The sequence below is a fragment of the Panicum hallii genome, chromosome 5, assembly GCF_002211085.1.
Source record: "Panicum hallii strain FIL2 chromosome 5, PHallii_v3.1, whole genome shotgun sequence".
NCBI lineage: Eukaryota > Viridiplantae > Streptophyta > Magnoliopsida > Poales > Poaceae > Panicum > Panicum hallii.
In genome coordinates, this window is record NC_038046.1 from 10,262,712 (window position 1) to 10,276,758 (window position 14,047).

The 14,047-nt window shown below is 45.2% G+C and overlaps 1 protein-coding gene and 1 long non-coding RNA gene across 8 annotated transcripts; one reads left to right on the top strand and one right to left on the bottom strand.

Moving 5' to 3' along the window:
- The first annotated feature begins 295 nt into the window (after positions 1 to 295).
- LOC112895821 lies at positions 296 to 4,090 on the top strand. Of its 7 annotated transcripts, none has more exons than XR_003229283.1 (5): positions 296 to 1,180; positions 1,233 to 1,738; positions 1,961 to 2,111; positions 3,339 to 3,498; positions 3,577 to 3,729. It is a non-coding gene; the product is annotated as an uncharacterized LOC112895821 (long non-coding RNA). The 7 variants fall into 7 exon arrangements; XR_003229282.1 differs by having other exon boundaries at positions 1,244 to 1,738; XR_003229284.1 differs by having other exon boundaries at positions 296 to 1,139; positions 1,216 to 1,738.
- A 257-nt stretch (positions 4,091 to 4,347) lies between these two features.
- LOC112895820 (respiratory burst oxidase homolog protein A-like) lies at positions 4,348 to 12,216 on the bottom strand. The gene is made up of 14 exons (XM_025963814.1): positions 11,370 to 12,216; positions 11,124 to 11,283; positions 10,924 to 10,972; positions 9,965 to 10,078; positions 8,219 to 8,641; positions 7,160 to 7,543; positions 6,976 to 7,071; positions 6,782 to 6,897; positions 6,471 to 6,638; positions 6,192 to 6,351; positions 5,867 to 6,064; positions 5,639 to 5,767; positions 5,396 to 5,474; positions 4,348 to 4,991 (listed from the first exon to the last, which is right to left on the bottom strand). The coding sequence occupies exons 1-14, from the start codon at positions 12,040 to 12,042 to the stop codon at positions 4,882 to 4,884; spliced, it is 2,859 nt and encodes a 952-aa protein (XP_025819599.1). The 5' UTR covers positions 12,043 to 12,216; the 3' UTR covers positions 4,348 to 4,881.
- Between the last annotated feature and the right edge of the window lie 1,831 nt (positions 12,217 to 14,047).

Here is a 14,047-nt window from a genome sequence, read left to right on the forward strand (position 1 = left end):
CGTAGCTGCTCCCACCACCGGCATCTGGTGACGCCTCGCCATCAGTCTGGCCTTCGGCTGCCTAACTCAGACGAGAGTCCCAACTGCTGGAGGGTTACCGTCCGTTGCTCCAAGCGCTGCATTCGTCAGGTGAGCTCAGCGACACTTTGACGTCCACAAGCAGCTTAAAGAATTTTGGGAAATTTTGCTCAAATCAACCTTACGTTAGACGGTAACGGATCATAATCCTAATACACTCTTTACACTTAATTTGATTCTTATATACCTTGAGCTTAAAGTTATATAAGGTTACGGCCCCACGTTTAAATTATCTCTACTACTGGTAGAACGATAAAACGATAGTGTCCACGTTGCCCCTTTGTCTCTGCCGGCGTAACCACGGGCGGGCGAGCCCCCGTCCACCCGACCAGGCAACACGTCGCCCGCCCGCTCGCCGACGCGCCGCCGCCGTCGTGACCCGGCCATCCTCGACGCCCCGCCCCACTGCGCCACCTCCTCCCCCGCCGCCGTCATTTCTTTTTCCTCCTCCGGAAGTCGGTGGCGGTTCCTGCGATGGCTGACCGGCGGGCAGCGGCGGAGGCCGGAAACGAGGCTCTGACGGCGCAAATCGGCAGATCAGCGGTGGGCTACCCGATCTCTCAGGCGGCGTTGCTCCAAACCCGGACATGCGCCCTGGAGGGCCGGCGCCAGGACCGCTGGGCGCTCTTCTCACCGCCGCATGTGGGCCAGGTGCGGGGGCGCATGCGTGGCCCAGCGGCCTGGGCACGCCCGGGGCGTCGCCAGCCGACGGCAGCGCCCCGCCGACCGCTGCGCCCGCCGCCGCAGGGGGAGGGGGCGTCCGGCAGCGTCTGCCCGCACGAGGGCTCATCGTACAGGAGGATGGGCACGCGGCCACGCCTTTGATCCGCTCCCCACCTTGGCCTCCTCGCGATCTCGCGGAACTAGCGCCGCCACCCCTCCACTCTCCAGCCCCGCCGCAACCACGTCCCCTTCTCGGCCCTTCCAGTATCTTTTAGGCTACCAGGTCCCCTCCACCTCCGATCGTACCCGCTCCGCCGCCGCCCGGCTGGCCGCGAGCCCGACCGAGCAGGGATGGGGTTCATCAGCGCACACGGCGTGGAGACGCTGAAGCGGTCCATGTACAGCTGGGTTCGATGATTTGTCTCTCCGAGCTGATCCGGTAATTCAACAAACTAACCAAATAACCTTGTCCAGGATTTTATAGAAATAAGGATCTTTATAGAGGACATGGAGTCCTCGAAGAAAAGGAGAATAAGAGAAGCAGAAGAGGAGAAATTGAGCTGGATCATTTAATTTGCAACGGATCTTATCGGCTTCTTCACATTATATATAGGTGATTGAGCAGCGCTTGGGTGCTCAGCCAGACAGCCACTGGCTGCGCGGCAAGCTGTTGCTCGTCTTTTGTCCGATGCAAGGTTTGTTACAAGTGCGTTCCCTCGTATTATTCTTTTGTTTGCAAGTTTACTTCTGTTTCTGGTTAGTATGCAGCTACTATGGCGGATCAGTGAGCTGCTCTTAAAGTTACAATGGCCTTCCTGGTAGTAGTACGGCTTGATTAATTTTTCTATGGTCGCTTATGTTAAATGGTGCAGCTTGCATGCACTACAACTATTTGGTGAAATGCTTGGGAGGAAGAGGTCGACAAGGGTGGAGCCATACAACATTGGCAAAGGTGGATAGCAGGCAAGCGATGTACCGGTTGCGCTGCTTGTAGCAGGTTGTGCTCTTGCCACACCTGGAGGCTGTACTGTTTGCTGGATCCGCCTCTTGCTTTCTCACTTGAACAGAGCATATGGCTGAGTTTTGGGTCAACCATTAGGTCTTTTGGCTAATTACAAAATTATCTTAGAAAGCATGACTTTGAATTTTGGCACATCCTTTGCGATCCTGTGAAGCTGGTATTTATTCTCCATGGCCAATAATCTGGTTAATGATGCAGGTTATTTAAGATGTTCTACTTAACGCGGGAGCATAAGAGAAAGTTAAAGGAAGAATATGGTTAGTGAAATAATCAGATATGGATGGAGCATGTGGTTCTGTTTTTGCACTGGCGATTGGCTGGAATTACTAACGCAGGTGTTATTTATCTGGTGAGAACATGAAACTTCTGATTAGCTTGTAGGTGTTCTCTTGACAATATTCAGAATGAAGTCAATGGCTGTCATATTTGGAACAATTTAAGGTTATATTTTGTTGATTCCTAGCCTCAAGCTTTGTGTTGTGGCAATTTCTTTGCAAATTAATATTCAGAAAATGTGGATAAATGTTCACCATTTATAAAACTGAAAAGAAAAGGCATAGATATATTATATGCAACATACTTGGTACATGTTACCTATCTGGCAATGAGAATGCATATTTACTACCATGTTATGACTGATTTATCTTTGTAGTATCCATGCCGGAGTGTCGTTTCAATTGCAAAGCAATATTGATAAGAAAACACATGGCAGGTTTTTAAGTTGTAAAGCTAAAAAATGTTTCTTGTGCTGTTTCCCAATGAATTATGCTACTACTAATTTCTTTTATGTTTTATTCATAGGCTTTTGAGCATGTCTTCCAAGCTAGAACATATGACTGACCATGATAGTATATTCTATTATTCAGGGTCTTTATAATACTTTCATGTTTGTTTCAATATGGCCCCTATAATAGGATGTTTGGCAGTCTGCCTCCTTGTGTAAGGTTTTTGTTGCCAATTAGAGATGATGCCTGTAGTTCGAGTTGGAGATGCCATTTTTTCAGTGTTTTCGATTTCCTCTCAGTCTCACATGAAAATATTGCATATTAGTAGGATGCCATGTGCAACCTGCCTTCAGTTTGTTTTAGGCAGAATTTTGGTTTTATCATATTCACAAAAGCTCTGTGTAGTTCTACTTGCTGTAATATGGTGACCTTTTATTGTGTCAATATTTCTATTAGATGGAAATTCTGGCATGATAAGAAGTTTTTCTGGTGATTTTAGTAGCTGAACTTTTATATTTTATTCATCAAGACTACTCCACGTGGTTTTAGTATAAATGAAACCCTGATATATTTATAGAAAAATTCAGGCACTGAACATGTTTAAGCTTCAGGGGCGCACTTTGCTAATGAGCAGATTCACAGCAATGTTGTGAAAATATGTAGCTTGAAATCAGTCTATTTAGACCAGGTTCTCCCAATTATTTACATGGATTATTTTCCTGCCTCTATATTTTGATTCTTACCCTATTGTCAAAGAGGTCTCCGAGGTATGCCGTCGAACATATTAGTTTCTGATTCCAGCTTTTGAATTGGTTTCTAATTACATCTTTTTATCTTGGCTACAATATTAGATTATTACTAGGCTGCATTATCATGGTGGAATGGCTTGCTTAACTCGATGAAGGGAGGAAAATGGTTGAGAGATGGATGTAATACTTGGGAGGGAGCAGAGGCGCATATCATGGAAACAGTGGCCACAGCTTACATGAGGCAGCCACTCTCATAGCTCTGGTAAATGCATATAAACAACAGTATTCTTACTAAAGATTCATAGCATATTTGGCTAAAGCTGGTTTGTTAAATTTGCAGGTAACAAAGTTGATATATCTCACCATTGTGCTGAACTGATCTACCATCACCCCATCAAGCAAATCACGCTCAGTATGCCACACAGTGCTTTTTGTTTAAATGGAGCTATATAATTTATTTTATTTTGGTTTGGGGGGGGGGGGGGGGGGGGAGGGGAATAGACTTGCTGATATCTGCATTTCATCTAATTTTTTGTAGCATGTCATCTCTCACGACCTACATGCTGTTGGCTGCTATTGAGATATTGATAACTTTGTAGCTAAGATAAATCTTCAAGCACGTTTCTACCATTTCGTTAAAATGATTGTTGGAAATATGTTATATCTATACCTTAACAGATGTTATACTTCTGCATCTCGATTATTTGTTTAGTTGGTCTCAGGCTAGAAGTCACATTGCTTCAAATATTTGGTCATATACATCCACTTGGATAGCAGAACTTGAGATTAGTAAAACTCGTTGTGTATCAGGTTTCAGGGCAGAATATTTGATTGAATGAGTTCTTGTGTTTATATATCTGGTCTCAAGATATAGAATTCAATCATGGTATGAACCCGTAGCAACGCACGGGCACAGATCTAGTCTAGGCTAAAATTTGAAATTTTAGAACCTTTACCACCCTGCGGCTGTGTATCCCTAAGATCGTAGTAACGGGCAAAACAGGGCACTCAAACAGTCAAACGAGACACCGTTTTCCCAGTTCCTGGTCAGAACATCTGAATGCTGGTGATGTTCACAGCCTGTAAATTGAAAACTACTATCACTGTACACTAAGCAGCACTCAAATCGAGTATACTATTTTCCATTTCACCTCGTTTTGTTTTGCTTTTTTTTTCTGTATGCAAGTACAAATGTAAAAAATTCGTGCTTCTGGCCTTAACCAGACACTCAGCTGCATGAAAAATATACAATTAAATAGCCTTGTGACTAGTGGTATCCCTCCTATGTCCTATACCATGCTACCGACAATCCCCAACTAAATTAAATGGACCCCCGACCTCTTCATGTGTGCTCTGTACATTGGAGACCAACTGGAAGGGAACTCCTCACAGTTCCACTGGGCATTGGGGTCCAATCTGCAGATGGACGATTGGACGTCACATGTACCATCCGTGACGGTACATATGTATTCATTTAGGAGCAGCCACATAAATAAGTACAGGGCATCAGCTGTTAATCACTTCATGGTGGCTTCATCACTTTGCTCTGTCCTCTTCTGTCCTTCGTCCAGATGAATATACCAAGACAAAAATGCTGTACACATACATAATCTACCCTTGTTTGCCACCAAGTATTTACTTGAACTCAGAAATGCTCCTTGTGGAACTCGAATTTTGTTGTGCTTTTCCCATTGAATTCATGGCACAGTTTGTTTAGTTCTTGTGCAAGAACTGGAGCTCCACAGTAGAATACACCTGCGTGCAAACAAATTCTATTTTTACAAAATGCATACACAATATCAAATGTATTTTCGTTCTAGAATAAACAGGATAACTGCGTGCCATTATATTAGTATAGGAAAAACAGTTTTATTACAACAGTCACAGTCACCCTCCATGTAAAGTTGATAATGGAAACGACATACTAAATCAGCCTGAGCTGGCTATTCTCACTGCCTGCTCAATCATGCGGGCTAAACCTTAATAAATTTTGATTGTAGTCTATAAAATGTTGATGCATTTGCATATTTATGCAGTAATTTTTTTATGAAACAACAAAATAGAAGTTTTGATAAAGGGCACAACTCATTCACAAGGATGTGCATGACTATATAAAAGAAGAGAGAAATTTAACCAGACAATGTAGTATATAGACTAACCTATCTTGGCATATGGATGCTTGGAGGCGATTTTAGATAGGACCTTTTTCCAATTTGGTCTTGCAAAGTGTGTCCGGACCTGCAAAATCAGCATATCAATGATGAGATGGGACTATTAGCTTGATATCTTAAAAGGCGATTGTACACTGTTTTAATCATTTATGCTAATAGTTGTCAGGTGCAAAACTCACATTCCAACATAATTGATTTACGTGAGCTGTTAATTGTCCTATCAGTACTTACTTTAGTTCCAGAGACAATGTCAACACCATTCTTGGCATGGTTCAGAGCTTGAAGCATGGTGATGAGCGCTGACCGAGCATCCCCTTCCTCATAAACACTCGTGAGGTAGTTGTGCATCTCAATGATATTCTAGAATGGAGCAAAGGTAAACTGTAAGTAAAACTCACGCAAGGGAACATAAGATTTCTCATGAGATCAAATCGCACTTCAAAAACAAGTAAGCATTACCCTTTGGTCCAATTCAGCAATCTCATTCATGACTCCTTTGAACCAATCGAAAGAACCTTGCTCACGCGTAACCCAATAAAAGTAAGCATTTGTGGTCCTTAGAACCCTCTTTGGTTTTGAGGTGACTGTCATAAGTGTGCCCAGATCAATGTGCGGTTTATTTGGACCAACTGGTGGATAAAGATCAGTGGAAGCATCCTGCCAACACAGAAATATTGTTAGAAAGATGCCAAAATACTACAGAAAGAAGATTGCTCAGAATCTGTCATTTCACTAATGAGATTAGGAAGGTGACAAGTGAAGATATGGAAAATAGTAATTTTACCTCCTCTTCCTCCATTTTGATGATATTGTTAAGCAGATCTTTCAGTATGCTGATAAAAGGAGTTGCACCAATTCCTAATCCAACAAGTAGAAGAACATCATACTTGCTGTAATCCTGAGCAGGAGAGCCATAAGGTCCATCAATCAGAAGCTTTGGTAAGCTGCATTGTCAAAAAGACAAATATTATAACCTGTAGTTTGTGAAGGATCTATAATGCACAAATTCAACCCTTTCAATGATGCTGGTAGAGGGGTGGGGATGGGGATTGGGGGCTCATACGCTTTCTTGGTTGTCTCGTCTGCTCTAAGAAGGCCACTTTTACCACCCACTGGGGGTTCGCAAGCTGCTGCAAATACCCTCTTGAGCTCTCGTGTCCAGTCACCAAGTTGTCTAACGTGAATGCTGAGATAATCATCTCCGGGCGCTGAAGTAATTGAGAAAGGATGCCTGTGAAGAGAAAGGAAATGCTCAGCATGCAATGGGTTGCATCAAGACTACATTTTATGGATATGTGAAGCATTGATGAAATTTGGTACAGTACTAGCAATGGTGTGTTTCAATCAAAATTTAGTGCTGCAAGTACCAATTACCATTCAAAGGGTGACACTGCTGGACATTGAACAAACATATATTGCCCACTCTTGTACCGGAAAGCAGGAGGCTTGGACATTTGCAGTGTCAAGACATTACCAGGATATATGGCCACCTGAAAGGGTTAAAAATTACTGGATTAGTAGCTGCACGCATAATGAATGCTCAAGTTTCTTGTGTCCTTTTGATTGACCTTCAATAACCTGACAGAATAACTGCCAGACCTGAAGAACCTCAGCACCCTCTCCCCTACATACAGGCAAACAGGCACTGCCAGATACATCCACGTCTGCATCAAAATAAAAATACAAGAACCTCAGGACAAAAACTTTTAATTTTTCATGTCCAGAGAATGAAAACAAATAATGAAATCTCACCGTTTTTCTGTACCAGACATGAATGAGGTACAGGCACTGGCCATGAACAATGAGTGCCAGATACACAATAATGAACAAGTGATGAGAGTACCAGAAGGCATTAAAACCAGTCAGTTTGTCAAATGGTTTTGGAAGCTTCACCAAGCTACGGCGGAACCACCGTGTTGCTAAAGTGAAAGCTATAACCATGCAGATAACCATAATTACACCGGTGATGCCCTCCACTCCTTTGACCAATGTAAAATATGATGGCTTTGTTTCCCCAAAATACTGGCCCAGAGGAGCATACTTCTCATTTGACGAATTTATAAGCCGTGGAAAATCACATACAAGGTGGTTCCCTGCGTGGAGGATTATACCAACAACAATTGCCGCTGCAATAGTCTGCCCATCAGAACATAAAAAAACAACAACAACTTATTGTTAGTTTTCTCAGCTGGTCAATGTAGTATCAATATTCATATGTTGCATCTAGTGATTAGCTCTCCATGTAACTGTTAAGTATAGGCTCCCTTCTACCAGAGCTAATATGATAAATTTATTCTTGGTCGTTGCAAAAAAGGGGAAATCCGATATGGTGTCGGTGTGTTTCTGTACAGATAGGATGGACCACAGAACGCCAACTTATTCCAGCAGGTGGATGATGTGCTTTATGCTTTTTGGGTACTTGCTATGCTGCTTATAATTAATCATCAAAAAACTTTAATAGAATTTAGTATGCATAGGACATGAGTAACTGAATATATTTTTTCCATTTTTCTCATTCAACTGGATGAATTAATTTGGCTCACAATGCAGGTACAATAAGTACACATAATGAACAGAAGGGTAAAAACAATTCTACATTCAACTTCGCTGAGCATAGTTCGTTTTTTGGAAAATTAAGGATAAGCACATGAAAATAATGTTGAAACAGCCTACATCTACATGAACAGATCATGCAAATGTGCACTCACATCCTTTTGGGCCTAAATTAATTGATTCAGGTACAAAGATCACACTAATATGAAACTCTACAACTATATGGATAAGAAGAGGCGATGATAAACTAATGCTAACCTTGTGGAAGTTTATATTATCATCAAATGGTAATGCCCGCGCAGCCCTTGTATTTCTCAACCAAGTAATGGTGTTGCGGCAGACTGGCAGGAGGATAATTGCCATGTTCAGCTTCAGGGTTTCAGCAGCACCTTTTGCAGTTGTCACGCAGTAGCCCATCACATCAAACACATACCTGTTGCGATACTGCATGAACTTCCAAGTGAACAGTCCGGCCATTATCCCGATCCACAATGCAAGCACCCACAGGCGTTTCCAATTATCCTCCAAGTAGTAACTCAATGTGGTACTTATTTTGCGAATTGGACTCTTTGTCCTTAAGCCTGCTAGGTTCTGGCTTAGTGCTTGGCTTGTGTAACTTAGCGCCTGACTGTAGTTCATGTAGGTATCCTTCTGCAATAGAAGTGTCTCCAACTGCCACAGCTGCAAAACCAACAACAAGCAGCGTATTCTTTAGAACTAGTTATTAATTCCAAAAAGTTACTTTGCCAATAACAGGTTAGAATGTTAGATCAATAAAAATACTATTTGTCGTATGAACGAATAATAGGCCATTGTTTCATACAATTTATCAAGAAGGAATGCCACGTTTGTAAATAGAAACTGATAGGCACACTACCTAAGCGCAGATCTGTAGATGACCAAGGCTGGCATAAGAACCAGTTAAATGCAGTGTTTTATTATGATACAATTATACAAGTTAAATAAGCCCCTCTCATCAGCTCATGTGACCGTGCTATCCAAAGTTTTTGTGATGCCCGTGTAATAATTATGTCCAGAAAAGTGGGGGTTGGACTTGAATCTCCCTTGTACAGAGCATGGCATGAGCTGGTCTACCCCTGCCCCCCTACGAATGTGGTCTAACATGACCGCTGAAAAGGCCAATGGAGCATCATGGCGCAGCAAAACACCCCATACTATGTCAAGAGTAAGAAGAAGAAATAAAAAGTATTGAAACCCTGAAATCAACTCTCATAATAGTGTTAACTAGCCAGTTGTGGTTGCTAATCTGCTGAAATCAGCGTGCCTAACCTTGTGCATTAACAGTCTATGAAAGAATCATGGAGCCCTGACTAATTATTTTGACGTTTCCTTTGGATGTAGTGTCATCATTTCTTCTATGCTCAGGCAGATGACAACGCCCTTCCGAAGGGGAAAAAAGGAGGGTCAATAGCTATGAGGACGTGGTGGGGCAGCTGTGAACTGTGAGCGGCAAGGATGACATTAAACTCGGCAGATCAATGAAGCATAAGAAATGCATGCGAGCTGGTCCACAGCTTCTCACCAACTTCGATTTAAATGATGATGGGAAAGAGGTTTTTATAGCCAGTCTTCAGTATTTTTTATTATGAACAGTGCATTCTTTGCATGTTACTCGAGTCCTAACCTAGCCCGGGACAAAATTTTATTGCTACCACAGTAATCGGTAGGCTCTTCCGGTTGAAGGGCATCCATCACCAAGCAACGTGACAGAAAACTTAAGTATATATGGATACCGACATTTTATAATCCTATACTGGTACTCATCCACTACCTTTGTCATAAGAAACAACCCCGGTCAACTACCATGAAGTCTAGTGCGCATCCAAATTGCAGTCTTCTCCATTACCCTAACCAAATACTAAGTACACTTCCTTTCAGTTAAGATGTGCTATTTCGTCGTCACTGTTGCTGACATTAAACATGTGGTCAGGAGACCAAATTGTTACATTGCAGAAAATGCGTATGCAAAAATAGTAAGCTTACCTCAATGTAGCCAAGTCCTTCGGGATCAAGCTCTTCCATGATCAGGGCGGCGTACTCTTCAGCCTGTTCCTTAAGCCTGGACAGCTTGTTGGCTGATGCGCTTAACATGATAATCTGGAATGGTAGAAAGGGAAACGTAAGTTTTTCTGACGGTAGGGAAACATAAGTTAGTACAACGAGCATGATCTCACATTTTACCAAACCACTAGAAAGTAACCCACAACGACCAAGATGGCTGACTCGACTCCTTAGTCCTTACACAGTGACAACTGACAACTGTGAAAGGCACGTACACAAGCTCCAATCCAAAAGCTACTTACCTCACCAAGTCACCTTTCAACGCATTGTTTCAGCGGATCAGAGAAAAAAGATCAGTTGGCGTGGCGAAAATGCCCCTCACCTACTGCGGCTGGACTGCAGACTCCCATCTGCAGAAAATTACCGGAATGCCCTCACACGTTCTAGAAAGAAAGGTGCCCCTTTCCTGAAGGCTGAGGGGGGAAAGGAGTGTCCCAAAACTGGCAGGTAGGAGTGGGTAATGGCGTGATGCTTTCCATGCCGGTTTCGCTCACCGACTACGATTAGATGCCAATACTTTCGGCGTACTCCCTTCCTTCCCCCATGAACATTTCCTCCAGAACCCCATCTTGTCGGATTATCACTGGTTACTAAGGTTTCTCCTCCACTAAACCATAATTAAGAAACAATACTAATCCGTAAGGTCTGCGACATGGATGCGCTACCCATTAGAAGAACAGGAGCAGATATGATTGTGGCAGGGGCTTGGAATTAGACAGCTCAATGGGCCAAATATTAAAACTCGTGCCGTCAAAGGCGCCTAAATAATCCGATTTTGATGTCCCCAAATAGCAAACTCGAAAAGGGAGAAAGAAAAGGGAAAGAAACTGCTCGTACTGCACGACCACCAACTCCAAGCACAGACAGTGTTTGTTGCTTACCTCTTTCACTTCCTCCTCACCAATCCGGCCGTCCGCGTTCTTATCCACCCTGATTTAAGCAACCAAAAAAAAAGTGAGAAATCGATACTATTATTGATGGCGTTGTTCTTATAATAACATTAACAAAACAAATTTTAAAAAATAGTAGCTAGCTAAGCTAGGAGTGGAGTAATGGTGAGCATGGTTGCGCGGTGGTTTACATGTCAAAAAAGATCTGGAGGCGGGAGTCGAAGCTGTTATCCGTGATCTGCTGCCAGATCTCGCGCAGCTCCTCCTTGTTGATTTTGTCGACCTGCATCTGCCGCCGCCGGCTCAATGTGTCGAACAGCTCGAGCGCGAACTCCTTCGATTCCGTCATCCCTGCACGCGCACCTCGCCAATATTTCAATGGCTGGGGGAGAGAAATGGAGGGCGAGCCGAGGGAAGGCGGCGCGGCGTGTTGGTACCTATGCATTCCGCGAAGTCGGCGCGGGAGAGGAAGCCGTCGCATGCGAGGCGGTCGAAGTTTGCCTGCACCTCCATCCAGGCGTTGTTGGCCTTGTTGCTGCTAATGAAGCGGAGGCCGCGGAGCGCCTTGTGCGCGCCGGAGCGCGTGCGGTCGAGCTGCGCGCGCTGCCGTCTCGCGGCCCGTGCGGCGAGGGCGGACTCGATGCCGGAAGTCGGCGGCGGCTGTTGCTGCTGCCCCTGGCCTTCGGCGCGGCTGTGGGTGCGGCCGAAGCGCTTGGTGAGGTCCTGCGAGAACTGGCGCGCGATGGACATGGCCTCCGCCTTGAGCTCCTGCGAGAACTGCAGCAGCCGGTGCGACGAGGTCCGCCTGATCGACGGCGACCGCGACCGCGACGACGACGACGCGCCGCCGCCTCCCGCATGGTCCCCGCGCGCACCCAGCGGCAGCCTCGACGCCCCGGCCGCCGCGGCCGGCTCGACGCTCCGAAGGATAATGGTGTCGTCCTCCTGCAGGTCGAGCGTGACCTCGACCAGCTCCTCCCCGTCGTCGGAGCTGCGGTCGGAGCCCCGCGGCGAGGAGCCCGTGCTGAGCGACCGCGGCGTCGTCCCCGCCGAGGCGCTCCATCGCTGGTGGTGGCCCGCGGCCGCCGCGGGGGCGGCGCCGCCCCTCATCGCCGGGCCGAATCAGGAGCGGCTTTCCAGCGCGGCTCCCGGAACAGTCCAATGCTTGGTTCGCAGACGAGAGGCGCTCGGCGACGGCTGGATGGGTGGATTTGGGCAGGGTGGCTTTGGAATCTCTGGGGAAAGGCGCCCGCGACGCGTCCGAGCGGGAGCCGAGCCGACGAAAGAGGAAGCGCAACGGGAGGGGCATATATGAGGAGGCGAGCACGGCGGCCCGGCCCACGCACAAGCACAATAATTAACAAAAGCTTTGTACTCCACCCACTGAGAGCTACTACCGGTAGTACGGCAAGCTTAAGTTCTGGCGATTAGCCTCGCACAAACTCGTAGGGAAAGAGCAGCCTATTCCCGTGCTTTACAAAAATGACGTGGTCCATTTTACACTTTATTGGCTCACCCTTTCCTTTTCGATAATTTCTGGTTCACCTCGTTGGCTCGTCCATTAAAATCTCCTTGCACAAGGCAGCGATATGACCATGGGCGGACCCAGGGCCCGGCGGCCCTGGGCAGCGGCCCGGGCTCTATCGCCAAACCAGCAAGAGGCTAAAATCAGTTCTAACAGCTAACGGCGCCGTTCTAAAGGTTTGTGCGTTGTTCTATCGCCTGTAAGTATGTATTTGATTCAAACAATAGGGACCAAATCATCAGAGAGTCTAGAATCTGTTCTGACGGCTAGCGTTTGAATCAATTTACCATAGTCGTAATCCTCTTCGGTTACAGATAGAAAGAGATTTGTATTAGACTTGGCCCAGCCTCCATTCGATACCTGGGTCCGCCACTGGATATGAATATGATAGTGATTTATTTCTTAGTTTCAACATAGTACCTTTAAATTTATCATGCGTAAGTACTAGTTCATAAGATCTTTTTGACATGGCGCGAAATTAATGGATAGATTGAGAGAAGTTGTACCATAAGAAAGATACAGTTCATACACAAAATCAACATGTTGCAAGTTGAATCGCACGAGTGGGCCCACAAATTTATACTCCCAAGTAAAAAGTCTACAACTCTACATAAACCCTTCTAGGTATTGGGGTTTTCTGTGGCCAACTCCTTGAGCTACGAAATCATGTATTGAGCACCCTGAATCATGTAAAATTATCTAAATAACCCCTTGGGTGGAGTATTTTTCTGTGTGTTACAGATATGGTGCTTTACATGAACGTCAGCATGGCAGTAACTTGATGAATAGCATTTGTTGGAACATACATGGTTTTTAACTGCAGCTCGACATGAACCTGTATAGGTTTCTCACATCGTTTCCGTGACGACGCCTCAGTCCCTATGGGCGTTCATTCGCTTCTCTATCGAACTTCTAGGGTAGTCTCTGGCTAGACACGCTTTAATAAGTAGAGAAGCAAGGAGGAAAGCAATTCACGCGCGGATCAGGCAAACAGGGACATGGTACTGGCCTACGGGGTGTTTGGTACAAAAGAGCGCTAGTGTCGCTGTACTCCGGTCCATCGATGGTCCATTGGTACCGGGCCCGAGAGACTGGAGATGCTGAAAAACTGGGGATGCTGTGTTATTCATACACGTCGTTTTACGATCTACGTTGGGCTGCTAGAGGAGGAACCTATAGAGGACTATTTGTACATCGCAAAAAAAAAATTGTCTTTCGTACGTAAGCGTAGCGTATTTGAATTTTACCTACCAGCTAGGATGAGTAGGTGACTGTGCATCTTTGCCTACAAGGAAAAGGCGATCGAGATGCATGTATGGTTAACATGGATTCCTTGCTGTTCATGCCTTGGATTGTTAATGTATATGTAAGCATTGCCGCCGAGACGAAGCCATCGTGTCTCGGGAGTTTATTGGCTCCAAAGGCAAGAAACAGGGTGCATGTTTTAGTTCACATGCAGCGTCATCACCCTCCTTCTACACAGAGGAAATGATCTTTTTTTCGTTACAGAGAGGAAAAGACTTGGAAACACGCATGCATATTTTGTCACATAGCACGTTTTCGTAAGAGCCGGGGAGAGGGACCTTTGCT

Excerpts from the sequence above, each read along its gene's own strand:
- LOC112895820 (XM_025963814.1), bottom strand. The coding sequence starts at position 12,042 with ATGAGGGGCGGCGCCGCCCCCGCGGCGGCCGCGGGCCACCACCAGCGA. Across the intron at positions 11,284-11,369 it reads CGACTTCGCGGAATGCATAG|GGATGACGGAATCGAAGGAG; the intron begins GTACCAACACGC and ends GTGCGCGTGCAG. Across the intron at positions 5,768-5,866 it reads TTGCTGAATTGGACCAAAGG|AATATCATTGAGATGCACAA; the intron begins GTAATGCTTACT and ends GCTCCATTCTAG.